Below are 26,329 nucleotides of genomic sequence, written 5' to 3'. Positions count from 1 at the left end.
CTCCCATGTCCCCTGCGGGGCTCTGTATAAAACTGCAATCAACAGCTATTATTTTTTCTTGCTGTATAAAGAAAAATATAGAAAATTAGACATTTTTCTACATTGAGACGAGTTTATAAAGTCCAAGCATGCTGATTAGTAACTTGATCTGACGTGCTCGGGCCATCAAGGGAAGCTAAAGTGAGCCAGTCAAAGTGAATCTATGAACACTCAGCAGCAGGAAACGACACCAGGTGCTAATCCTGTCAGAACAGGAAGATTAGGGCTACATTTTGCACAGACTCATTAAAGATTCAGAACAGAGCACTAGAAAATGTTTCCTGACCAGATGAGTCTTGGCTTCTGCTCCAACATTCAAGGATTCCTCGTGCCTGGTGTCAACACTTCAGGCTGGGGTGGTGCTAAGGCTGCGGGAATATCACCAGAAGCAAAAACACTAAAATAGGGTAAATATGGTCATATCCGAGGTAGTAATACTTTTCTAGTTGCCACAGAAATGGACGACATCCTGAAGAATGTGCATCAGATCTCTGATTGATCCATTTTCCCATCAATTAAATATACATCTGATATCCTAATATTTAATCTGCTGAATATCTCTATTATAATATAATATTAAGTTTATCTTTGAGATATTGAAGGTTGATGCACCAAAACTAGACATCCCACAGATATCAGATATTACAAACATCATCACATGACTGATTAGGCATCTGTTGTCTTTTTCAATCCTCTTTTTTTCATCTTATATTCTGCAGAAAATCCTCCCCAGTTTTGATTTGCATGCCTCTCTTACCTGATCCCACTTTGATTAACATTTTGGTTTCTGCACATTGAAACTATTTTATATGTAGGACTGATTGAAGGGCGAGGGCCAAAGTCAAATATGCAGAACTGAGTTTCTAAACATTCAACATATGATTTTTATTTATTTATTTATTTTTTTGAACTTTTATTTCCAAAAATAACAAGGCAATTCACATCAACAACATGGCCTGAGACCAAATCTGCTGCATATAATGGTGGGGGTTATTCAAAAACTTAATTTAAAAGAAAAACATATACACATACATACATACCAATACCTAAGCACAGATGTAACAATGTTAAGGTTTGAGTGTCCTTTCAAGATATTTTATAATTAGTCTCCATTTTTTCTCAAAGGTTGGCACTTTTAGTTGTAGTTGAGCTGTTATCCGTTCCATCGTATAGACATGTCTAGTTTTCAGAAGCTACTGGGCAACTGTGGGTGATTCTGGTTTGAGCCAGTGAGTCGTTATCATTTTTCTTGCAGTCATGAGGAGGAGATGCAGGAGAAAGTGCTGCTCATAGGAGAAACCATCAGGAAAGATATCCAACAAAAAGATCAGAGGATCCATTGGGAGGTTGACTGACAATATGTTTTGTATAATGTTCCTGACATCCATCCAGTACTGTTGTATGTAAACAGTCCCAAAAAATATGCGTCTGGTCCCCCACAGACCCACACCCTCTCCAACATTTATCACTGACACTACTTTTGGATAGAAAGGTTTTCAGTGGAGTTCTAAATAATCTTAATTTAACCTTCCAGTCAAATTCCTTCCACATTTGACTCCCCGCCACTCTATGGCAGCCACAACACACTCTCCCATGTGACATCATCCAACATTATATTGAGCTCCATTTCCCATTGTTGTTTTATATGATAGGTATTATCAGACATGTCAACCAGCAGTTTCTGGTAGATCAAAGACACTTGGTTATGATTTTTATTTTTTAACCACAAAAAATCCCAAAACCTTAAAAACCTTAAAAAGCTGTTGGTTATAAAATAGTGTAAACAAGATATCAGATAACAAAACTAATTAGTTCTTAAAAAGAGTTCATTACCTGAACTTAATCATGGTTTCTTTGCTCTGAGCTGCTTAGTACGAAGCCTCATTGAAATACCGCTGCCTCTCTGTATGGTTGTTAACCGTGCATTGATGACCACACTGTACCTGTTATGTGACTGCTGCTTTCTGCATGAAAGCTCAGATCTTCTCAAACTTGTCATGAACCAAAGTTCAGTACACAAGCTGGACCCAGAAGCAGAGACAACACGCACAGGAGTACGAAAAATAAATTTTATTTCAACTAAAGCGAGAAACTAGAAAAACCAAGGGACCGGGGGATGAGTTACGCAGGAACGCCGTAATCGGGACTGTGGGAAGCTGCAACAGAAAGAGGAAGAGAGTTACTGGGGAGCGGGGAAATAGCAGCATACGTGGGGGAGAGTATGAGTCATAGAGTCGAAGCGGGGCCGTGGGAGCCGGAGGGAGGGGTGAGGGTCCGCCCCAGGTACCGGAGGCGATCCAAACTCCAGACGGGCAGGTGGCTCAAAAACACGCCGAGCTGTTACCGCCGTGAGACGACTAACGGACTGGCGTGGAGCAGCTGGCTGGGCTGGATCAAATAGTCCACCTGATAATCACCTGAGATGGGATGCAGGTGTGGTGTTAACAGCCACACCCGTGGGCGTGGGCATCCCATCAGCTCCTCGGACACCGGGCCGCGGACCATGACAAAACTGGTTTATTGAACATTACAATCTTACCAGTTACCAGTTATCTCAGTCCAATAGAGCAGCTTTGTGATGTGGCTGAGCAGGAGATTCATCATCATAGATGTGCTGTCGATGAATCAGCAACGACTGGAACCTGCAATAATGAGCCCTCGTCTGGCCTTTCAGCGTGGAGCAAAATCACGAATGTTTCCAGCAGCTTGTTGAAGCTGAAGGCAGTATGGCGTCCAATCCAGTACTAGTAACACGTGCGCCTAATAAAGCGGTGTATATGTTTAAAATACAACTTTCTAATTGTCTGATTTGCACATGTTTTGTTTGGTCGCAATTAATGTAAATGCGGAGCTGCGGCCGCACATCCTAAAACGCCGGTAAGCTAATGCTAGGCTAGCGACAGTAAGTGCAATTACTAGTTTTATTTATTGAATGTTGTTGTTTTTGTTTATCCCACTATGGCCGAATGTTGACTTAACGTATCTAGAGTTGAACGAGTGATTTGGTTTTTGTAGTTTTGTCCGTTTTGGATGTTTTTTGTTACTTTTCTGATGAAATGCCAAAACGGTCTATGAGATTTTGCATTGAGTTAAATTCCATTTAGATTATTGAATCTGTTGCGCAACACCTGTGATCAAATGAGTTTTGTAAATATATTTGATTAACTTTGGATAATGTTTATTAGCTTTATTGCTGATATACTTTGATGGGACCCATGAGAATGTTTTCCCCCGCGATCAGCCCTGATCAGCGCGGGATGGCGAGCCACCCGACCACCGCTACGTTGCGGTTGGAATCGTAAACCTATGGACTGAATTAAACTGTTGACACATGACCTATCACAGGTCCATGGAACTAAACTAAATCTCATACTGGACTAAACCTCATCCCACCTCCCACACACAGCTCACCAGCAGCTTGTTGAAGCTGAAGGCAGTATGGCGTCCAATCCAGTACTAGTAACACGTGCGCCTAATAAAGCGGTGTATATGTTTAAAATACAACTTTCTAATTGTCTGATTTGCAGATGTTTTGTTTGGTCGCAATTAATGTAAATGTGGAGCTGCGGTCGCACATCCTAAAACGCCGGTAAGCTAATGCTAGGCTAGCGACAGTAAGTGCAATTACTAGTTTTATTTATTGAATGTTGTTGTTTTTGTTTATCCCACTATGGCCGAATGTTGAGTTAACGTATCTAGAGTTGAACGAGTGATTTGATTTTTGTAGTTTTGTCCGTTTTGGATGTTTTTTGTTACTTTTCTGATGAAATGCCGAAACGGCCTATGAGATTTTGCATTGAGTTAAATTCCATTTAGATTATTGAATCTGTTGCGCAACACCTGTGATCAAATGAGTTTTGTAAATATATTTGATTAACTTTGGATAATGTTTATTAGCTTTATTGCTGATATACTTTGATGGGACCCATGAGAATGTTTTCCCCCGCGATCAGCCCTGATCAGCGCGGGATGGCGAGCCACCCGACCACCGCTACGTTGCGGTAGGAGTCGTAAACCTATGGACTGAATTAAACTGTTGACACATGACCTATCACAGGTCCATGGAACTAAACTAAATCTCATACTGGACTAAACCTCATCCCACCTCCCACACACAGCTCACCAGCAGCTTGTTGAAGCTGAAGGCAGTATGGCGTCCAATCCAGTACTAGTAACACGTGCGCCTAATAAAGCGGTGTATATGTTTAAAATACAACTTTCTAATTGTCTGATTTGCAGATGTTTTGTTTGGTCGCAATTAATGTAAATGCGGAGCTGCGGTCGCACATCCTAAAACGCCGGTAAGCTAATGCTAGGCTAGCGACAGTAAGTGCAATTACTAGTTTTATTTATTGAATATTGTTGTTTTTGTTTATCCCACTATGGCCGAATGTTGACTTAACATATCTAGAGTTGAACGAGTGATTTGATTTTTGTAGTTTTGTCCGTTTTGGATGTTTTTTGTTACTTTTCTGATGAAATGCCAAAACGGCCTATGAGATTTTGCATTGAGTTAAATTCCATTTAGATTATTGAATCTGTTGCGCAACACCTGTGATCAAATGACCTATGACAGGTCCATGGAACTAAACTAAATCTCATACTGGACTAAACCTCATCCCACCTCCCACACACAGCTCACTGATGAAACACACATCAAATTACATAGTTGCACAGACTCACTGCAGGCATTAACCTCGAGATTCTTTAGCATAATGCTGCGTTATCGATTTGGGGCTTTGCTTTGTTTATCCTTCAGGCCGTTGGGGTCCAGAATGGAGCGGTTCATGTGATACTCCGAGCCCCTGGGCCGTATTTTGGCCCTGTGCTCATTAGTGTAGTTAGCCTAAGCAAAGCAATACAGGTTCAGGTTGACAGTACTTTGTTTGCACTCTAATGTAGCTGTGGTTTGCAGTAGATGAGTCATCATTTAAATAAAAGCCACATACGCACAGATGAGGTAGGCAAAGAACAAAACAATGAAGGAAAAAGTCATAAAACCTTAAAAGCTATGTTTGGTAAATCAGAGTAATAACTGCTTTTTGTACTAAATGTTGCTTTTTGTTGTCCTTAAGCAACAATGTTGCCAAACTGCAGCAGTGTTGATGTGTCCAGATTAAACAACAAAAAAGAAGATGTAGAGATCTGTAGCTATGTACACCTTCATCCAGGATACAGGGTGAGAACAGGGATTCTGTAAATATACAAATATACACAGAGTCGTAGCGGCGGCAGCGTCGTTGACCCTTCTAGATTTAAACATCTTGATGCATTCTCAATCATCCAGGAAAATAAATCTCCAAAAGTTGATTCTGCTCATCTGGACGTAGCGTTTTCTGGGAGAAACGTTTCGTCACTCATCCAAGTGACTTCTTCAGGATTAAGATTGGGGAAACCTGCAGTCAGCTGAGACTGAAGAAGTCACCTGGATGAGCGACGAAAAGTTTCTCCCAGAAAACGCTACGTCCAGATGAACAGAATCAACTTTTGGAGGTTCTAGATTTAAAATAAAAATAACTGTCTCCACGTCGGGACACTTTTCTTCTAGCAGCGGTGGAAGCAGAAGGATTCTCCACACATGTAAACTGTAAAGTTAAGCTGTGGCAGGGACTTTGATGCTTTTACTGAGGGAAGTATTGCATCGGGTCTCATATTTGGATCACAAATGCCCGAATCTTGGGATGATCTGATATCGTCGTGTTGGTGTTGTTCCCAGATCATCATGAAAATGTTGTTCCAGGTTCAACATTGCAAGTGACCAATCACATTATTGTGACGTTATTCTTTTGCGCACCAACCCATTTGTGCATTTATGAAATTCCAATGTTGCAAGGACAATATCAATTCTGCTTAGCGTTTATTAAAGGGTTAGGGTCCGTTGATCGGCGGACAAAGGCGGTTTCTCGCAGCTTAAGTACAGTTTTTTGTTTTACGCTGGTTTTTCCCAAAGTCGCAAAAGTATGACATCACAACATTCTGATTGAATTCAATTCAATTCAATTTTATTTATATAGCGCCAAATCACAACAAATGTTGCCTCAAGGCGCTTCATAGATACAGAGAAAAGCCCAACAATCATATGACCCCCTATGAGCAGCACTTTGGCGACAGTGGGAAGGAAAAACTCCCTTTTAACAGGAAGAAACCTCCGGCAGAACCAGGCTCAGGGAGGGGCGGCCATCTGCTGCGACCGGTTGGGGTGAGAGAAGGAAGACAGGATAAAGACATGCTGTGGAAGAGAGACAGAGGTTAATAACAGATATGATTCAATACAGAGAGGTCTGTTAATACATAGTGAGTGAGAAAGGTGACTGGAAAGGAAAAACTCAATGCATCATGGGAATCCCCCGGCAGCCTACATCTATTGCAGCATAACTAAGGGAGGATTCAGGGTCACCTGGTCCAGCCCTAACTATATGCTTTAGGAAAAAGGAAAGTTTGAAGCCTAATCTTAAAAGTAGAGATAGTGTCTGTCTCCTGAATCCAAACTGGAAGCTGGTTCACAGAAGAGGGGCCTGAAAACTGAAGGCTCTCCCTCCCATTCTACTTTTAAATACTCTAGGAACAACAAGTAGGCCTGCAGAGCGAGAGCGAAGTGCTCTAATAGGGTGATATGGTACTACAAGGTCATTAAGATAAGATGGGGCCTGATTATTTAAGACCTTGTATGTGAGGAGCAGGATTTTGAATTCAATTCTGGATTTAACAGGAAGCCAATGAAGGGAAGCCAAAACAGGAGAAATATGCTCTCTCTTTCTAGTCCTTGTCAGTACTCTTGCTGCAGCATTTTGGATTAACTGAAGGCTTTTCAGTGAGTTTTTTGGACATCCTGATAATAATGAATTGCAGTAGTCCAGCCTGGAAGTAATAAATGCATGAACTAGTTTTTCAGCGTCACTCTGAGACAGGATATTTCTAATTTTAGAGATGTTGCGCAAATGGAAGAACGCAGTCTTACATATTTGTTTAATATGTGCGTTGAAGGACATATCCTGGTCAAAAATGACTCCAAGGTTCCTCACAGTGTTACTGGAGGCCAAGGTAATGCCATCCAGAGTAAGAATCTGGTTAGATACCATATTTCTAAGCTTTTCAGCGCCGAGTACAATGACCTCAGTTTTATCTGAGTTAAGAAGCATTGATTGGTCACTTGCAATGTTGATCCTGGAACAACCTTTAGTATGATGATCTGGGAACAACACCAACACGAGGATATCAGATCGTGCCGAATCTTGAATAGGTTTCACACGTTTCTACCTTTAGCTTTAATTTCTCTGCAAAAGCAACCAAGTTTGGAAAGTGCACACTCCATACAAGTATCTGGAGATGAGCTTGCACACACGCTCATCTCTTTAGCGCACCATTAATTCATTCTGCTAATTAAATACTGAAATAGGCATTAGTCGTTAGCGTCTTGCTGTATTTTGATTAAGCAAGAGGAAAAGTGTTTATGGTTTATTAGTCATACACATTGTGTTTTAAGGGACGCGTAATTGGGCCGGCCAATTTATTATTTTCTGCATATGCATATGCACCGCCGACGCCAACGTAAGTTAGCTGATCTACGAATTAGGCGACGGACTAATTGTCTGGCTTTCCTGCATACAGCAAGAGTTTATTCCACACTGAAAAGTGTGGCTCTTGCCTGTCACCAGTGGCTGATGGTGGCCTTGATATTATCCATTTCTCACCAGGTCTCCAACACATTGTCAGCAATGAGTAATGACACGTCTCAATATAGCACTGAGAGTGAAAATGGCAGAATGGACAAGGACATGACTTTCCTGCCACAGTGACTCTGGGCTCGGATGACAATGACAAAGGTTCTGTCTTTCTCTCACACACACACACACACACACACACACACACACACACACACACACACACACACACACACACACACACACACACACACACTCTTACTACGGTGCAGCACACGTGCACACGTGAACACAAACTCACACTTTGTTGCCGAGGACTAATCAAGCATTTTTTCTTGTCGTGACTCTTTCAGATCAGCGTGCTGAAATGCCCTAATGATCATAGGGATGCAAACGCGTTAAGGCTGGAGCAGCGTTGATGGTGCAGCAGTAATTTACGAACACATCGCCACGCTCTGAGAACACAATTTATCACACACGTATCAGGAAAGCGAAAGGAGAAAGCGAGAAGAAAAAGAGAAAGGAAAGATTGAGTGAGACGGGCGTAGTGGCAGGGCTAAAGGTGAGAGCGAAGAGAGTAGACTGCGAGTTTTCTTTCCCAGAATACCCCGTGGTGAGCCACTCCCAACTCGGCTCGCCGTGCTCACATTTCACCGTCCCGTTCCACCTGCAGAGCATTGATACGTCTTAAAGCACCATCGCTCCTTCTTCATAGCCGCTGTATCTCAGCGAAGGTGTGGATTTGACAGCATGATTTATCTTAGCCTTTACTCTTCTAACCTGCCACTAAAAATACCTCATGGTGTCTCTTTGCCTCGCAGCTCTTCTTACCCATCTTCACAAATATCACACAGCTGTGCACGATGGGATTGATGCGTTCATCCCAAGGCTTCGAACTCCGGCCGGATTTCTACACGCGGTGCTTAAAAGTCCGTAAACTTGCTTGTGCACCGCTCACATAAACATACGCACACACCACTGACTGACGGTAATCCTTCATACGTATGTGCAGTGTTCTGTTTAACAGTTTTAAGTCAGGTTTTTGATTTCTCTCTTTGACATTTCAAAGGTCATCTCCCGGTGGATTTGATAAGAGTGGCCATTTCAGAGACCACTCGCTGTGTCTTTGGTTTGTTCTGGTTGGGTTGTGTTTGTGATTACTGTTTCGCTGTGTGCTTTCTGAACTTTGTAGCTGGGGTGGTGGAGCGGCGTTGTGGTTAGCGATGTGAGTGTTTGGCAGATGAAGCCAGTTTTACCTCTTCTGTTTCCATCATGCTGACAGAGGTGAAAGCAACAGCGTCGTTACTGTCAGCTGAGAAGCAGCGTAAACGTGCAGAGACCTCACCTCGGCGATCGGGCACGGGATTATGACGGCGACAGGTGGTGTGAATAACACTGATTTATTTGCTCTTCATCGTGGGACCTGTTATGGGTGGGAAACATTAGGGGGCAAGTGAAGAGAAAAGAAGCTACACAACTTCAGATCTAGTGGAGTTTCTCTGGTTTGTGGTGGTCCGAAGAAGAACCAATGGCAAACGGTGGCAGAGTCGTAGGTAGTCAAGGCAGACTGATGGGAATCGAAGGCTGTCCTGCGTGGGCTGATCTGACAGATGAGCTACTGTAGCTCAAATCTTCCCCCCAAAATGTGAAAAGTTCTGATAAAAAGGTCACAGAATACATAGCCAAAGACCAGTCAGGGTCCTGTCCAATGCCGAAAGCATGGACCAATGGAAGACTGCTGAATCGCATTTTCTTTGACATCATGTGGATGGCCAGGTGGATGTGCATCGCTTCCAGGGAACACGACAAAGGATGCAAGCCAGCGAAGGCAGTGTGATGCTTTGGGCAATATTGTGCTCTAAAGCCTCGAGTGCTGCTATCCACGTAGATGTCACTTTAACACGTACCACCTACTTAAGCATTGTTGCAGACCATCTACAACCTTTCATGGAAATGGTATTCACCATTGGCTGTGGTTCCTTTCAACAGGATAATGTACCGAGCCACAAAGCAAAAACAGGAATGGTTTAACCCTTTAAAACCGGTCGGAGCAGCACGCTCTGTTTTGCGTAACTATTTTTAAATCCCGGTAGCTCTGCAACCACGTGAGCTAGCGCAATCATTTTTTTTGCATATGAAACCGGAGGAGTTGTACTTACATCTTATGCCATCAGCTTGTCCTCGGTCACAGTTTCCTTCCACATATAACTTTGCAAAAACTGCATAAAAAGCACTTGCAGCAACAAAAACATAATATTCCAGAAACACGCTTTGTCGATCCGATCAGCTGTTTGTAACACTTCCTACGTTGGAATAGACGTCAGCGCAAACTATCGCATGTCCGCCATGACCTGCCCGAAACCGGAAGTGACGTCATTTTCGCGGAAATGTAGTTTTTTACCATCAGGGCCTCATGAGCCTATACTGGTGTTTTTAAAAGTTATCTTTGACTTTATGACTTTCTGTGTGGTTTCTGGGATGCTTAGGACTCATATTGCACTGCTGGAAATAGTTTATTTTGATGCATATGCTGCTTTTTTGCAAATTTGCATTATAATATTTATTTTCGTTTTTCCTGCAGTGTATAAAAATTGGTGTATTTCAAAAATAAAACTATGAAGACACTCAAAATAAATTTCCTGTGGTGGGAAACTATTTTGTGCAACTTTTTTGTATTTACAGTTTTGAGGGATAAGCCTCTTAAATTTCTCTAACTAGAAATATATGTTAAAAAAACAAAAACAATTTTCAATTTTTTTGTAGTTTATTGCACTTTTTGGCAATTTATGTAATTACTATGCACTTAATGCAGACATATTATTCAAATTTAGGCTGTAATGGTTGTATTGATGTATATCAACTTGAAATGCTCCCAAAAATGGCTCCACAGCATGTAAACATATAATATAAGCTCTGGCAGACTTGGTTCTATGGTAGGTCTTAAAGGGTTAAGAGCACAACACAAAGTTTGAGGTGTTGATTTGGCTTTAAAGGATCCATCGCTAACATCAGTAGTGGTTTTTGATACGGGCGACACGGGCAGATGCATGGGGCGGCATCGTTGCTCACACCCATGCTGCTTTGCATAGGCACCGATCTGTTTTCTATCGCCGATTTGCGGGGTCGTGCTCCATTTGCGAGATGCGCTGCCGCTTGCCACCAGTAGCGGTTTTTGATATGGGCGACCTGGGCGGTTGCCCAGAGCGGCATCGTGGTGGGGCGGCGTCACAGGAAAAAAAGAAAAGTTGCTCGTACTTATGTCGCCCCGACATCATGCCAGCGGATTTTGGGGATGTCTTAGGCATCGGTTTTCTGCCGCCCACTTGCTGGGAGTAAGGTGCGCCCTCCGTTTGCGAGGTGCGCCTCCTGCTGCTGTGCTGAAGTCAAAGTAAACTTTATTGTCATCTCCTCTATATACAGTATATCGAGATAACGAGACTCCAGTTACAGCAGTGCAAGTAAACAAACAATATTTATAAGAAGATTAAGAAAATAAATATACACTTTAGGACTCGGGGTAAAGGGATCAATAACAATTTAAAGTTTATAATTTACAGGTTGATGATTTAAAGTCTCACATACAACCCGTCGAAAGGGGCGGGGCCAGCTGCTTTTAAATAGAGCACATTTCATTCATAATGATGTAAATCCAAGCCCATTATGTATTCATGATTTGAATCCTGGTTGTGCGAAATCCCAGAAATAAACCTTAGACAAAGTGAATCTGTGAACTAAGGTGTAGGTGTGTTAGGTTATGTTGTGGTGATCCTCGGGTTGGGGGATTTGAGTTCCTACTGGAGGGCAAAATTAAAACCAATGGAAGATGGAAAAGAAAAGTTCAAATCCATCAGGTGCTCAGTTTAGAAAAAAGAGAAAAGAAGAGGAGGAGAAACGAGCCAAAGATGCAGGTAAGCAGATGTGTGATTGGATAATGGCAGGTCATCCTGAACCAATCAGAATCAGAATACTTTATTAATCCCTAAGGAAATTATGTGGGTTACAGTTGCTCCAAGAAGAAATGGTAAAAATAGTAACAGTAACAGACTAAACTCCAAACAACACATTATGTTACAGATTTTACACATTTAAGAAACAGCACTAATATATATCAAGGATTAACAGAGGGTGTAAAAGGGTGTAACTATTACAGTGTTCGCAGTGTGTTAGATGGAGGAGTTGTACAGAGAGACGGCCACAGACTGGAATGATTTCCTGTGTCGTTCAGTGGTGCATTGTGGGTAATCTCAGTCTCTCACAGTCCTGTGACTGACCAGTACATCATGGAGTGGGTGGGAGGTCTAATCCATGATTGTCCTTATCTTGGACAACATCCTCCTCTCAGAGGCCACCCTAACGGAGTCCAGCTCCATCCTCACAACATCCCTGGCCTCGTGGATCAGTTTATGGAGTCTGTTGGCATCTGTGACCCTCAACCTGCTGCCTCAGCATGCAACAGCACAGAGGATCGCACTGACCACAACAGGGATACAACAAGAAAACATTAAAACATTTACTCAAAAAGCATCTCTAGACCCAGCAGTCTTAGCTAATTATAGGCCAATCTCCAACCTTCCTTTCATATCAAAAATCCTTGAAAGAGTAGTTGTCAAACAGCTAACAGATCATCTGCAGAGGAATGGTTTATTTGAAGAGTTTCAGTCAGGTTTCAGAGTTCATCACAGCACAGAAACAGCTTTATTGAAGGTTACAAATGATCTTCTTATGGCCTCTGACAGTGGACTCATCTCTGTGCTTGTCCTTCTTGACCTTAGTGCAGCATTCGATACTGTTGACCATAATATCCTATTAGAGCGATTAGAACATGCTGTAGGTATTACAGGTATTGCACTGCAGTGGTTTGTATCATATCTATCTAATAGACTCCAATTTGTGCATGTAAATGGAGAGTCCTCTTCACACACTGAGGTTAATTATGGAGTTCCACAGGGTTCGGTGCTAGGACCAATTCTGTTTACATTATACATGCTTCCCCTAGGCAGCATCATTAGAAGACATAGCATACATTTACACTGCTATGCAGATGACACCCAGCTCTATCTGTCCATGAAGCCAGATAACACACACCAATTAGTTAAACTGCAGGAATGTCTTAAAGACATAAAGACTTGGATGGCCACTAACTTTCTGCTTCTTAACTCAGATAAAACTGAGGTCATTGTACTCGGCGCTGAAAAGCTTAGAAATATGGTATCTAACCAGATTCTTACTCTGGATGGCATTACCTTGGCCTCCAGTAACACTGTGAGGAACCTTGGAGTCATTTTTGACCAGGATATGTCCTTCAACGCACATATTAAACAAATATGTAAGACTGCGTTCTTCCATTTGTGCAACATCTCTAAAATTAGAAATATCCTGTCTCAGAGTGACGCTGAAAAACTAGTTCATGCATTTATTACTTCCAGGCTAGACTACTGCAATTCATTATTATCAGGATGTCCAAAAAACTCACTGAAAAGCCTTCAGTTAATCCAAAATGCTGCAGCAAGAGTACTGACAGGGACTAGAAAGAGAGAGCATATTTCTCCTGTTTTGGCTTCCCTTCATTGGCTTCCTGTTAAATCCAGAATTGAATTCAAAATCCTGCTCCTCACATACAAGGTCTTAAATCATCAGGCCCCATCTTATCTTAATGACCTTGTAGTACCATATCACCCTATTAGAGCACTTCGCTCTCGCTCTGCAGGCCTACTTGTTGTTCCTAGAGTATTTAAAAGTAGAATGGGAGGGAGAGCCTTCAGTTTTCAGGCCCCTCTTCTGTGGAACCAGCTTCCAGTTTGGATTCAGGAGACAGACACTATCTCTACTTTTAAGATTAGGCTTCAAACTTTCCTTTTTGCTAAAGCATATAGTTAGGGCTGGACCAGGTGACCCTGAATCCTCCCTTAGTTATGCTGCAATAGATGTAGGCTGCCGGGGGATTCCCATGATGCATTGAGTTTTTCCTTTCCAGTCACCTTTCTCACTCACTATGTGTTAACAGACCTCTCTGTATTGAATCGTATCTGTTATTAATCTCTGTCTCTCTTCCACAGCATGTCTTTATCCTGTCTTCCTTCTCTCACCCCAACCGGTCGCAGCAGATGGCCGCCCCTCCCTGAGCCTGGTTCTGCCGGAGGTTTCTTCCTGTTAAAAGGGAGTTTTTCCTTCCCACTGTTGCCAAAGTGCTTGCTCATAGGGGGTCATATGATTGTTGGGCTTTTCTCTGTATCTATGAAGCGCCTTGAGGCGACATTTGTTGTGATTTGGCGCTATATAAATAAAATTGAATTGAATTGAATTGAATTGAATTAATCTGTTTACGTTTGTTAGCCACTTGGCTATGAGAGTAAACAGTAGACACTGATGTAGCTGACTGAATCTTCTGGACTGTGTTCAGTACATTAGTCATTGTCAGTTGTCGATTTGTCCTATTGTCATTGTTTGATGAATTATGATGGTTGTTTGTTAGTTCGGGGGTGTTCGCCCAGGGCGCCAAACAGCCTAGGACCACCACTGGCTAACATCATGGTGCCACAGCACGACATCAGGCTCAAACAGAGTGAAAGCCTCGATGGGTCAGAGTTGTTCTGGCAGCAAATGGGTGATGAGCAATATGTTTTTTTGGCAGGTGGTCATAATGTCATGCCTGATTTGCGTATATGCTGCCATATCTTTGTGAACTCGTTATAGTTGTGCACACTAGGTTAAAAAAGAACAAAAGCAAATAAATAAATAGGATATTTATATTATAAATGAACTCACAAAAAATACAAGTTTTATATTGAAAGCGTTACCATTTTAACACTCGCTCAGTCGAGATTTTTATGTATGTGCGCTTTGCTTTGACTGTTATCGTCATTTTTATAGACAAAGTTCAATGTCGAGGTCAAAATGAAATCCTGAGGTGGGGGTGTTGGTTGTTGTGGATGTTGGCATTGGAATAGTAAGTTTTGTTCAAAGCGATACTGAATAGTAGGAACCTTATTATCGTCTGGATAAAAGACTAAAATTCAGTGTTGTACTTTTTCATTTAGCCGCTGTTTAATTAGCTAAATCAACAAGTTAGCTAGTCAAGCTAATCAGTTTACTCGTCTGCCAGCTGGAGTTTGGAAATGCTTTTTTCTCCTGGATGTTTAACTTCTCAGTATTTTAGTGAGCAACTGCAACAACAATATCAATAATTTTAGTTAGGTTATAAGAGATAGTCTTGTGTTTTGTACTAGACTGCTCTGAGGTGAACTGGAAACAGAGCCAACGGGTTTATGAGGGGTTAATATAGAGATTGAAGGGAAGCTCTGACAAAGCAGACGTATAATCTATATGAGAGTTTTTTCAAGTGACTTTGGTTACAACGCCAAAGACTCGAAGAGAAAAAAGTCCAAAATATTATTATAGGAGGTGTAGTATGTGAGCTGACGCCTGACAACCGCAGCAGCATGTTGATTCTTTGAGCATGAAGTAAGTCCACATCATGCAGATCACGATTAACGTGTCATTACCAGTGAAATATGCACATCCCTCAGTCGGATCCTGACATACTGAGGACCAAACGAAGCCAAAAGTGTTCGTTGAGCTATTAACTTATAAACAAACATAACCAACATTTTGCTAATATCCGTTCTATTAAAAGATTTTGGCTGTATCACATCATATTTTATTACTAATACTAATCAGATTTACTAAACCGTGTTCGCTTTCCCAACACTTTGTGTTTTGTAAGTAAGTAAAACTTTATGTATATAGCACCTTTCTACATAAAAGATCACAAAGTGCTTCACACAAAGCATAAAACAAAATAGACAACAGTCAACAAAATGCAGTTCTAAAAAGATGTGTTTTTAGTTGTTTTATGAAAGAAGCTACTGAGTCCACAGATCTTATGCCCAGTGGGAGAAAGTTCCACAGTCTGGGAGCCACAGTGGCAAAAGCTCTGTCTCCCTTAGTTCTCAACTTTGTATGATGAATGAAAGTAGACCCTGGTCACATGACCTAAGAGGCCTGCTATGAACATGAGGCTGTAGAAGCTCAATGATGTAGGCAGGAGCTTGACCATGAAGACCTTTATAAGTCAGAACCAGAACCTTGAAGTGGACTCTGCAGCTCGGACGGTGCAGCTGTATTAGCAACGGTGTGAGTATTTCGATGTTTTGGTCAGAAGTCTTGCTGCAGCGTTTTGAACAATCTGCAGACGCTCCAGGGAGTTTCAGTTTAAACATGTAAACAGTGGATTACAGTAGTCCAGTCTTGATGAAATGAAAGCATGAATGACAATCTCCACTTCGCGCTTACTTTGGAAATGTTTCTTAAGTGATAAAAGCAGGACCGAACCAAAGATTTGACGTGAAAATCCAAAGTGAGAGCCGGGTTGAAGGTTACCCCGAGGTTCCTGATAGACAATCTCACAAATGTTGCAAGAGGACCAATAGCATTATCTTAGGTACATGTCTGTCAGGAGGACATACAAGGACTTCAGTCTTTCCTTCGTTGAGTTGGAGGAAGTTGTCAGCCATCCATCTCCAGTTTAGAAACATCTTGGGGCTTGAAAGAAATGCATAACTGGATATCGTTGGCGTAGCAGTGGTAGCAGATCTTTAAAGGGGCTCAAAATGCTGTGCTGGTGGGGAAGTAGATATATTAAGAACAATAAAGGCCCCAGCACAGAGCCATGTGGCACACCACAGGACAGGAGGTGGAAGATGACCTGTACTTAGAGACTGCCACAAAAAAGTAACGTTCATACAGATATGAAGAGAACCACTCTAAGGCAGATCCAGATACACCGACCCAGTATTTCAGCCTTTCATGTAGGATGTGATGGTCAACGATGTGAGATCCAACATCATCACAACAGAACATTTTCCTGCATCATTTTGCATCAAAGTAATGCGTCAAACAAATGTGTGAGCTCCTCGGCTGAAGTCCTGCCGTGATATTTCATCACGGTGTGCTAGCAGCCTAGGTTACAGCTTCCTGGGGTCATTTCTCGGCATTATTTTCATCAGAGCAGAAAGAAATGCATCAGAGATTTCAAAAGGAAAGGGAGAATTTTTCCCTATATTACACAGCAAAAAGCATGTCTTTGTTTACAGCGGCAGGAGGGTGGAAGATAAAATTAGATTATGCTATTGTGTCCTCAAGAGCAAAAACAACATTTCAGATGGGCTCCTTCTGCTCGAACTGTTCAATTACTTTACCAAAACCTTGCCTTTGCTCATTTCTTCATTTTTACCATTTCTTGTCAGCTTTGTTTTGAATTTGCTTTCTACTTTTCTCTCCCATCCTTATTTAACATACGGGCTGAATACATATAAATAAAGAATTTAAGATTCAGTGAGAGCAGCAGAGTTTTCTCAGAGACTATGTCCTTATCTCCAAATGTGTAAGGCATATGGTGCTGACTGCCAGATGCAGATGTTCAGCTTGTTTGCATCATATATTATATATACAGCTCTCCTTTAAAAAAGGAAAAGAAAGAAATGTCTCTAAGAGTAGCTGTATTAACAGTTTTATTGCATTCAGTGCTCACTATGTATGTGTGTGTGTTTAGATGTTGTTGTCGGGTTTTCGGGTAATTAACCCTTTAAAGCCGGTCAGAGCAGCACGCTCTGTTTTGCGTAACTATTTTTAAATCCCTGTAGCTCTGCAACCACGTGAGCTAGCGCAATAATTTTTTTTGCATATGAAACCGGAGGAGTTGTACTTACATCTTATGCCATCAGCTTGTCCTCGGTCACAGTTTCCTTCCACATATAGCTTTGCAAAAACTGCATAAAAAGCACTTGCAGCAACAAAAACATAATATTCCAGAAACACGCTTTGCCGATCCGATCAGCTGTTCGTAACACTTCCTCGTCCATCAGCGCGAACTATCGCAGGTCCGCCATGACCTGCCCGAAACCGGAAGTGATGTCATTTTGCGGAAATGTCGTTTTTTACCATCAGGGCCTCATGAGCCTATACTGGTGTTTTTAAAAGTTATCTTTGACTTTATGACTTTCTGTGTGGTTTCTGGGATGCTTAGGACTCATATTGCACTGCTGGAAATAGTTTATTTTGATGCATATGCTGTTTTTTTGCAAATTTGCATTATAATATTTATTTTCGTTTTTCCTGCAGTGTATAAAAATTGGTGCATTTCAAAAATAAAACTATGAAGACACTCAAAATAAATTTCCTGTGGTGGGAAACTAGTTTGTGCAACTTTTTTGCATTTACAGTTTTGAGGGATAAGCCTCTTAAATTTCTCTAACTAGAAATATATGTTAAAAAAACAAAAACGATTTTCAATTTCTTTGTAGTTTATTGCACTTTTTTGCAATTTATGTAATTACTATGCACTTAATGCAGACATATTATTACAATTTGGGCTGTAATGGTTGTATTGATGTATATCAACTTGAAATGCTCCCAAAAATGGCTCCACAGCATGTAAACATATAATATAAGCTCTGGCAGACTTGGTTCTATGGTAGGTCTTAAAGGGTTAAAAATGTTGATAGACATTATGTAGCTATTTCAGTTATTGTTTCAACGATATGGTTTCTCTTCTGTGTTTTGTAGGATATCGTGGGTCAGAAGCTGCCGTACAGATCTAAGAGATCCCTGCTGGTTCCTAATATATCTATAAGTGAGAATGAGCGAGGTCCCTTTCCCAAGTTCATTGGCCAGGTAAGGAACACATGCTCCTATCATCCCAGATACAGCCATTGTTTAAAGTGCATTAAATAGCAATTTTAAAAGCGTATTTTTCATTTAAAAAAAACACTAAGGCAGATTTTCTTATTAATTTACTTTCATGTATGGAATAAATTGACCTTTGACCTTTATAGTGTTTTTTTTTAGACAATATATTCATATTTTACAGTTCTTGCCAATATTCAATATTCAACGCATGTCGGAGTCATTTATCCTGCACACAGTCGAAAGCAGAGTAATTACCAGACTGAGCTGTTTTTAATTGCCCACTTGTCTGCTTTATTTTGACAAGCTACGATGATTTAAAAAAATGCTAATCAGATTATTATTGTTACATTTTTGAGGGAGATTTGATGTGTGAAAATTAATTAAATTGTGTAAATACTTCCTTTAATTACTGTTTATAAAATATTAATTGCATTAAATGTCGGGGCCTGTTGTTAACATTTGGAGCACTAACGCCACACGCGTGTGTTTATTCTGCACTGACATGGATGTTTTTTTAAATAATATTGTTACTTGTAACCATATAAAGTGGAGACGTTTAAACACCAAAAAGCTGTTTTTTCTGCTTTTGAAAATATCCTGTCATAGCAGATGTTTACTGGATGACACGGTTTTATATTTAAAAGCTGTTGTTGTTTGAGAAAAGTCGAGTTAGTACTTTAAATGATCGACACAGGTGGAGCGTTTTATTCTGAGATCAAGTATGACACGTGCCGCCGTGTGGAGAGGAAGGTGAACCAGATGTTCATTTTCATCTATAGTTTGTCGCGCTCGGATTTCGTTTTAAATGCTGATTTTCAGTTTATTAAAGAACTAACAATAACATCCTGACATGGAGGGACTTTCATGTGTTTTAGGCCCGATCAAAATTCTTCACAAAATAATAAAAAAATAAAGATTTTTTGTTTTTCAGATTAAAGCGCTAACCTATTCTGATATATGTATAAGTGTTGCAGCGTAACATGTATCTATAAACTTTATATATTCAACACGTTCTCACTCCCAAAGCGTAACATTTTACGCTAGGTGACAAATCGTCAACATATTACGTTTTCGGCTACCCACCACGTTCCTAAATGATGACCTCGGAAAAATGAGGAAATATGAGAACCGTATGGACTCAATCTACACATGTTCGCTCTTTTTCTTCAAATCGCTTAGAAACACGCTATTTAACATCATTAAAGTCCTGGTTAAGCTCAGGAAAAAGGTTATGGTTAGGGCTAGGGATAAGGTTAGGTTTAGGGCTGGAATACAGGGCTGGAACGTCGATTACCGCGGGAGCGTCATTGCACTGGATTTCGGCCATAACCCGCTGCGTACCATAAGAACGCCGAAGGTCTCCTTTTGCGTTCCTCAAGAACGCCCCGGGACGTGACAAAACGTCGACATGTTACGCCTCGGGAGTGAGAACGGGCTGATATATTACAGTGTTAGTAAAAAATGTAAAATTAAAAAGTTAAAGTTAAAGTGGATGTATGATAAAAGACCTTTCAAACTCGGCACATCACTATCAAATAAATAGAACTAATGAATAGAAAAATAACACATTTTCATAGAATCTAGTCTTGGTGATCAGTCGTATCATCTGTAATATTATTATTTTACATCCTTTTATCAGTTTAAGCCAAAACGATCAGCTTTGGAGCCTTTTTGTAAAGAAAACTCTGATACATTCATAATCTTCAGTTATGGGTCGAGTGTGCAAACATTTGCAAACATCCCTGAATTTAAACCTTCACGTGCACATTTATTAACACTGGAAGTCCCAGGCTTTTCTAAGCCCAAGTCAGCCAAGTGGAAGCTAAACTGGCTAGTCTTTTAGCATCAATTCATATGTAAATTAGGTTGTTACTTGAGGAGTGGGGGAGTGGGGGTGTGTGAATGATTGCTGATTTCTAACTACCAACTGCCTCTTTGTTAGTGTGTGGGGGTGGGGAGCTGCTAAAAGCTGTGAACTTCCTTCCTGTTGAGGTCAATGAAATTGTCCTCTTGCGGGGTTTACTAGGCTGCTGCTCAGCAAACCTGTGAAACCCACAGTATAACCCTAACCCTGCAGTATATAGCAAGTAAACCTGACAAGTTTGGGATCAAGTTTTGGGTGGCTTGCGACCTAAAATCCAAGTACATTTGCAATGTCTTCCCATATCTTGGCAAGGGAAGTACATTTGCAAGAGAGTTGGCTCACTCTCATATGGCTGGGAAGAAGGCAAGAAAAGAACAGTTGCTTTGGACACAACCCTCCACACCTAGCCCTGGAAAAAGAGCCATGTGTTAGGTCAAACACAAATGCAAGAACAATCATGCCACTGTGCGATGTGTTCACTGCTACAGATACACATGTGGTTTTTTGTTTGTTTTTTTTGTACTGTTTTTATCAATATATCTCAGCAACAAAGGAAATACACCCATGTGTGTTGATTTCTCCCTAAGATGGCAAACAGAAACACAAGTTTCCTTGTGGGTTAGGGTTAGGCTAACCCTAACCCTAGGGTTAGGCTAACCCTAACCCCTAACCCTAACGACTCAGCACCACCTTATTTACATAACAAAAGCAGCAGTTCACAGTTCAGTCCAGGATATTAGCTAAAAGCTTACCAGCCATTTGGCTGGTTGGTGGGTTTTAAACGTAGAAAAGCCAAATGGCTGCTCTCTGGGAGTTCCTGTGTTAAAACACAAATGTGAAATGTGTGTTACAGAAAAAAGTAAATTCTCTCCGCAGCATGTTGCCTGATTCTTTCATCACAGAAATAAACTAAGTGTGTGTCCTGGTGACAAAGCAAAGGTGACGCAGCTGGTTACTTGTTTGGGAGATTAAAAACATAAATAACTTGCTCGACACTCTAGTTTGTCTCTCAGACGTGCTTTATTTCACTTTTTCACATGCAACATGTAAATCACTTCACCTTCACCCCGCAGAACGAGCGATCAACCAAAAGTCAAACACGTTGACACCTGTGTAAGGTACTTATATTGATCTGTATTACAAAGCTTTGATTTATGAGCTTTGCTCTAAGGCTGGGCACTGAGAGATCATCCACAGCTCTCAATGCTCACTCAGACTAAAATAAAAAAGATATCCCTCTCTGAGCCTTGCACATAACAGATAATTGTGCCCTGGAGAGCATGACCACGGCACAAAGCCCGGCTCGACCCCTCATACTAATGCTGTGCTCAGTATGGTGACTGTAAAGCCTGGAGATACAAGGTTGGACTGGACCAAGTGTGTCAGACCACCAGGTGATACTTTTGCGGGACAACTGTTGGCCGTGGGGTCGTGCAAATTTCTTGCCAACAGCAGGAAGATAAGAGTCAGCAGAATAGAGTAATCTGTATGGGACACATTATTTCTGTATCTGTGATACCGGAGGAGCAGTTTACCCTGCGCACCATTCAAACGAGCAACAGGAGCATCACTCTCTTCTTCCATTGGGATGCCTTAACCGTCCGTCTAGTTTCCCAATTCCTGCTTCTCATCACTATTTGTGCATCCCATACATTCATGCCTGTACCCCTTCATCCCTCAGCTCTGCATGAGAAGACAGGCTAATGTTGGCTATTTTACCTAATAGAAGCTATGTGTTGGTGACTTGGCGGAATTGATTTTCCACACCAATAGCTTTTCTTCTTCTTATACAACCATACTACTTCCATGTGGCAGCCATTCATTTTTCATCCGTCCTTCTTCCGTCTGAGAGATAAGCAGCAAGAAGCACTGAGAGGAATACAATTTGAATGTGTAGTGTGTGCATATGTGCACATGTGCAATGTGTGTGTGTACTTTGGGGAGGGTCAGCTGTCAGCAGGGCTCACAGGGGAAGGCTAAGAACCTTGTTGTTTATGTCACACCTCCTGCTAGCTGTGGAAGTGTTTTGATACAGAGGTCTCCCCCCTGCCCTCCCTCGGGAGCCCTTAAACAGCTCACACAGCAGCTGGAACATGTATTGAAACAGATATGCTTAAACGTTTCTCTTTGTAGATGCCACTTCAGTCTCTGCTAATAGGACCATTTTTTTAGACTGTTGTATTTAGGAAGACAAGTCAGTCAAATCAGCCCGTGTGGTCTAAATGCTTCATCTTAAAGGGTCCTTTTAATTTTTTTATTTTCATTTTTTGCCTTCTTGTTTGGGATTAAGTGTGAGTCATTCTGTCATGTGGGGATAGAAGGCTGATAAAATAACTTCAAGCTTCAGGGAGAAATGTTTTCCTCGACCTATAAATATTAGGGGTGCAACAATACTGAACCGTTGGATACAGTGCTTTCGGTTCTGTACGCATATGTATCGAACAATACAATTTTTAAAATTTATTTCATCAACTTTTCTTCTGACGATGCTGTCTGTGTTGAGCGCTCAGTGGATCTGCGTTCGACTACTCCGCCTAGGCTGCACTGTTGAGCGCAGATCCACTGAGCGCAGGGCAAGCTAGCAAGACAGAAGCTAAGCTCGTTGCAACATGGCAAATTGAACCTCCCCCACCCTCATTCAGATCTGGCGTTTGGAACTATTTTGGTTTTCATGTGACGTATGACCCTGAAGGTAAGCGCGTCATGGACAAAAGTAAAACAGTATGTCGGATGTGCCACGCAATGCTCAATTACATTGGTAGGAACTAGTGCGTTAGCGCAGTTAGCTCATTAACCTGTTGCCGCACGGGGCGATCCGCGGTAGCTCGTTAACGGAGATTTGCCGTATTGTGGCGTTAACGTCATTTCAGATTAACGCTGACAGCACTAGTGGGAACACAACGAATATGACTGCACATTTACTCCGACATCATCCTCGTGCAAAGACAAGTGGAAGCAGACAAAAACAACAAGCACGCATGCTACAAACTTTACCCGAGTCATTTAGACAGCCGTTAGCACATGATTCTCCTTATGGGGACCTGATATGTTTAATATGCTGCTGAGAATATAGCCCAGAAGAAGCGTATAGTAGAGCTTTTATTTTGGAAAGAGACATTTCTCTGTAATAAACTCTCTTTTCCAAAGATGAGGGATTTCTCCATCAGATAGATTTATTTTTTTATTACTTTGTTGTTTCAGCAACATTAAATTTAAAAACTGTACTTTTGAGTTAAAATATATATTTATAATTTTAATAAATGACAAATTGAAAAGGCATGAACATTTTTTTGTATCGAAAAAATATCGAACCGTGAATTTTGTGTATTGTTGCACCCCTAATAAATATGTGTACAGTGGCTTGCAAAAGTATTTGGCCCCCTTGAACTTTTCCACATTTTGTCACATTACAGCCACAAACATGAATGAGAAGTGGAACGACAATCATACATGATTCCAAACATTTTTTACAAATAAATAACTATAAAGTGGGGTGTGTGTAATTATTCAGCCCCTGAGTCAATACTTTGTAGAACCAGCTTTTGCTGCAGTTCCAGCTGCCAGTCTTTTAGGGTCTGTCTCTACCAGCTTTGCACATCTACAGACTGAAATCTTTGCTCATTCTTCTTTGCAAAACAGCTCCAGCTCAGTCAGATTAGATGGACAGCGTTTGTGAACAGCAGTTTTCAGATCTTGCCACAGATTCTCGATCTGGTTTTGACTGAGCCATTCTAACACATGGGGGCCAAATACTTTTGCAAGCCACTGTATATGGGCCTGGGAGCTAATATTTCTCCTCTGCACATGCCCAGACTCAACCTTACCTCTTCAACTTTGTCTCCAAACTGCTCAACCCGATCTGTCCCTCTAATCTAATGCAATCTAATCCAATCTTGTCCAACCTCATCAACTCTGACACCTCCAGCTCTGCCTTCTGTCTGTTTCTCAGTGCCCCCATCTCCAAACCTAACAGATAAATTGTTAGTTAATCATAACAGGTAAATTGTTTCTTTCAGACAGAAGGATTTATTTATTTATTTTTCTTAAACTCCTTATTTTTCAGCCATTGTGATTGCTGCAGTATTAGTTTTTGGCAGTTTGGTAAATCCTCCTGTAAAAGACTGAAAATACAGTTTTTTATTGCACAAAAACTAACAAACAGAAAAAGTATTGTTGTGTTTTTGGAAAGTTGGGATTTCTACTGGGTTTCTGTCTCTTTTTTCAGCTCTCATTTGATCGTCCAGCCAACAGCTTGCTCCAGTTTTGAGCTGTTTTCCCTTTATCTAAGGGAAAAATTGCAATTCTCCTGAAGCCATAAGACCCCATTAAATCTGGTTGGGAGCCAATCACAAGTGATGACCAAAGGAAAACAAACTGAAAGTTGAACCCTGGGAAACACAGGATAGAATGTAATTGAGAACCAAGCAACAAAGCGGTATTGGACCCAGCGTTTCAAGTTCATCTGTCTTTTTCTGTCACTGGAGTCTGTTGCTGCTCCATGAAATAAAAAGTTGTTTTTTCCGTAACGGTGTAAACAATGAGAGGTGGTGGATTGGCCAGATGCTGGCAGATGTGTAAAAATAACTTTGTGGTGGCTATGGCGGAGCTTCCACAGAGTCGGTAACATTAGCAAGTGGTGGAGGCCAGCAGGTGGATGAGGGAAAGGGAAAGCGGGAGGAGGAGAGACCCGAGGCGGCCGCCGGTCCAAGTGTCAGGTGAACTGAACTTCAGGTAAGAAGTTATGAGCTGCAGTCTATCTGGTCAGATATAAACCAAGTTTAGGTGGAGTTTATTTTTGTTGTGCTGACTTTTTACCGTCAGTTACAATAACTCGTACTGCTACTAGCTAGCATGACGGAGTTTCTATACAGCTGGGTGGTGCTATGATGTTACTGATAGTGAACTTTATTGTATTCATAAGGTTAGTTAGTAGAGTTGCCAACCGTCCCGTAAAAAGCTGAATCGTCTCGTATTCAGAGAAAATATTAGGCGTTTTGTATTGAGGTGAAAAGGAACAGTTTGTCCCGGACTGCAGCTAGAATTAAAAAAAGACACAAAGCTGGAGTTATTCTGTCGTTATGCTGTCAGCTGTTTCTTCTTCTCTCATTCTCCCCCCTCTCTCTCCTGTTGCTACTGCAATCATGAAACTGATCAATGATCAGCTGATCGTCTCTCTTCTTTGTTTATCGCCCACTTTGCGCCAGAAAGAGGAAACCAGCCGATGTCGCGCTAAACAGCAGCACGTTTAAGTTTGATCAGCTGTTGTTAGCATTTATTTAATATTACTTTCTAGTATCAGCTGATGTTTACTGGAGCCACAGCTGTAAAGCTGCTGGTCATGATGTCGGTTTGGATATGTGGTGAGAGGGAAACATGAAGATGAAACCAGGAGATGTCCTTACTGAATCATCAGAGCTGAACAGCTGATGGAGAAACAGGTTTACCTTTTAGGTGACATGGATGAGTTGAAGTTATGAACTGTTTCTGAGAGACAAATAACACCAGGATCCTTTTTTATGTAGCTGACAGCTGGTAACTGTGCAGGGGCGGCTCTAGCAAAGTGTTGCCAGGGGGGCAGGTAGGGCATTAACAGGAAGAGGGGGGCACAAAGAAATACTTTCTTATTCTCATTTAAAATGTCTCACTTTTAACAAATAATTATCTGAATCTTACAACAGATGTTTTCATCTGATGTAAAATATATAGAAGTCCATTACTGTATATAGTAACTATTAAGTCTAATATACCCTAGTAAGCTATAGTACTTTTTCCTTTGGGAAGATACCATCTGTGCAGTTCTGTTGAAGAATTCAATCAGTTATTCTTGAAAAATAATTTATTTCTGTGCATTTTTTTTCACACTGCATCAAATTAAAGTTGATTACGTCGATTAAGCATCACGAGGTGGAGGGTGGTTTCCTATTTTTGTTTGCTGGGAGTTTGCAACCCTATTGGTTAGGTTGCTTACTCTTTAAAATACCAGAATAGGGAGGATGGAGCAGGTTTAAGTTTATTAGATTGATCAGTGTTGCTGAACTATGAAATATTTTGGGTGCAGTGTATTTTTTGCATACAGGTA

General features: G+C 41.2%; 1 protein-coding gene and 1 long non-coding RNA gene across 3 annotated transcripts in view; both read left to right on the top strand.

The window, feature by feature from the left end:
• Nucleotides 1-26,329, top strand: part of LOC146515921 (uncharacterized) — a 496,024-nt gene that overhangs the window by 173,143 nt on the left and 296,552 nt on the right. The gene's annotated exons all lie outside the window — the stretch shown is intronic.
• Nucleotides 1-26,329, top strand: part of cdh13 (cadherin 13, H-cadherin (heart)) — a 490,756-nt gene that overhangs the window by 167,875 nt on the left and 296,552 nt on the right. Inside the window, exon 4 of one of the 2 annotated variants that reach the window (XM_085165990.1) lies at nucleotides 18,264-18,371. The exons of the other annotated variant lie outside the window; for it this stretch is intronic. Coding sequence (XP_085022116.1) covers nucleotides 18,264-18,371 — 108 coding nt within the window. The remainder of the gene's footprint in view (nucleotides 1-18,263; nucleotides 18,372-26,329) is intronic. 2 annotated transcript variants of the gene reach the window in all.

Source organism: Neolamprologus multifasciatus, chromosome 7 (assembly GCF_963576455.1).
Source record: "Neolamprologus multifasciatus chromosome 7, fNeoMul1.2, whole genome shotgun sequence".
NCBI lineage: Eukaryota > Metazoa > Chordata > Actinopteri > Cichliformes > Cichlidae > Neolamprologus > Neolamprologus multifasciatus.
This window is presented reverse-complemented; position numbering and strand designations above follow the sequence as displayed.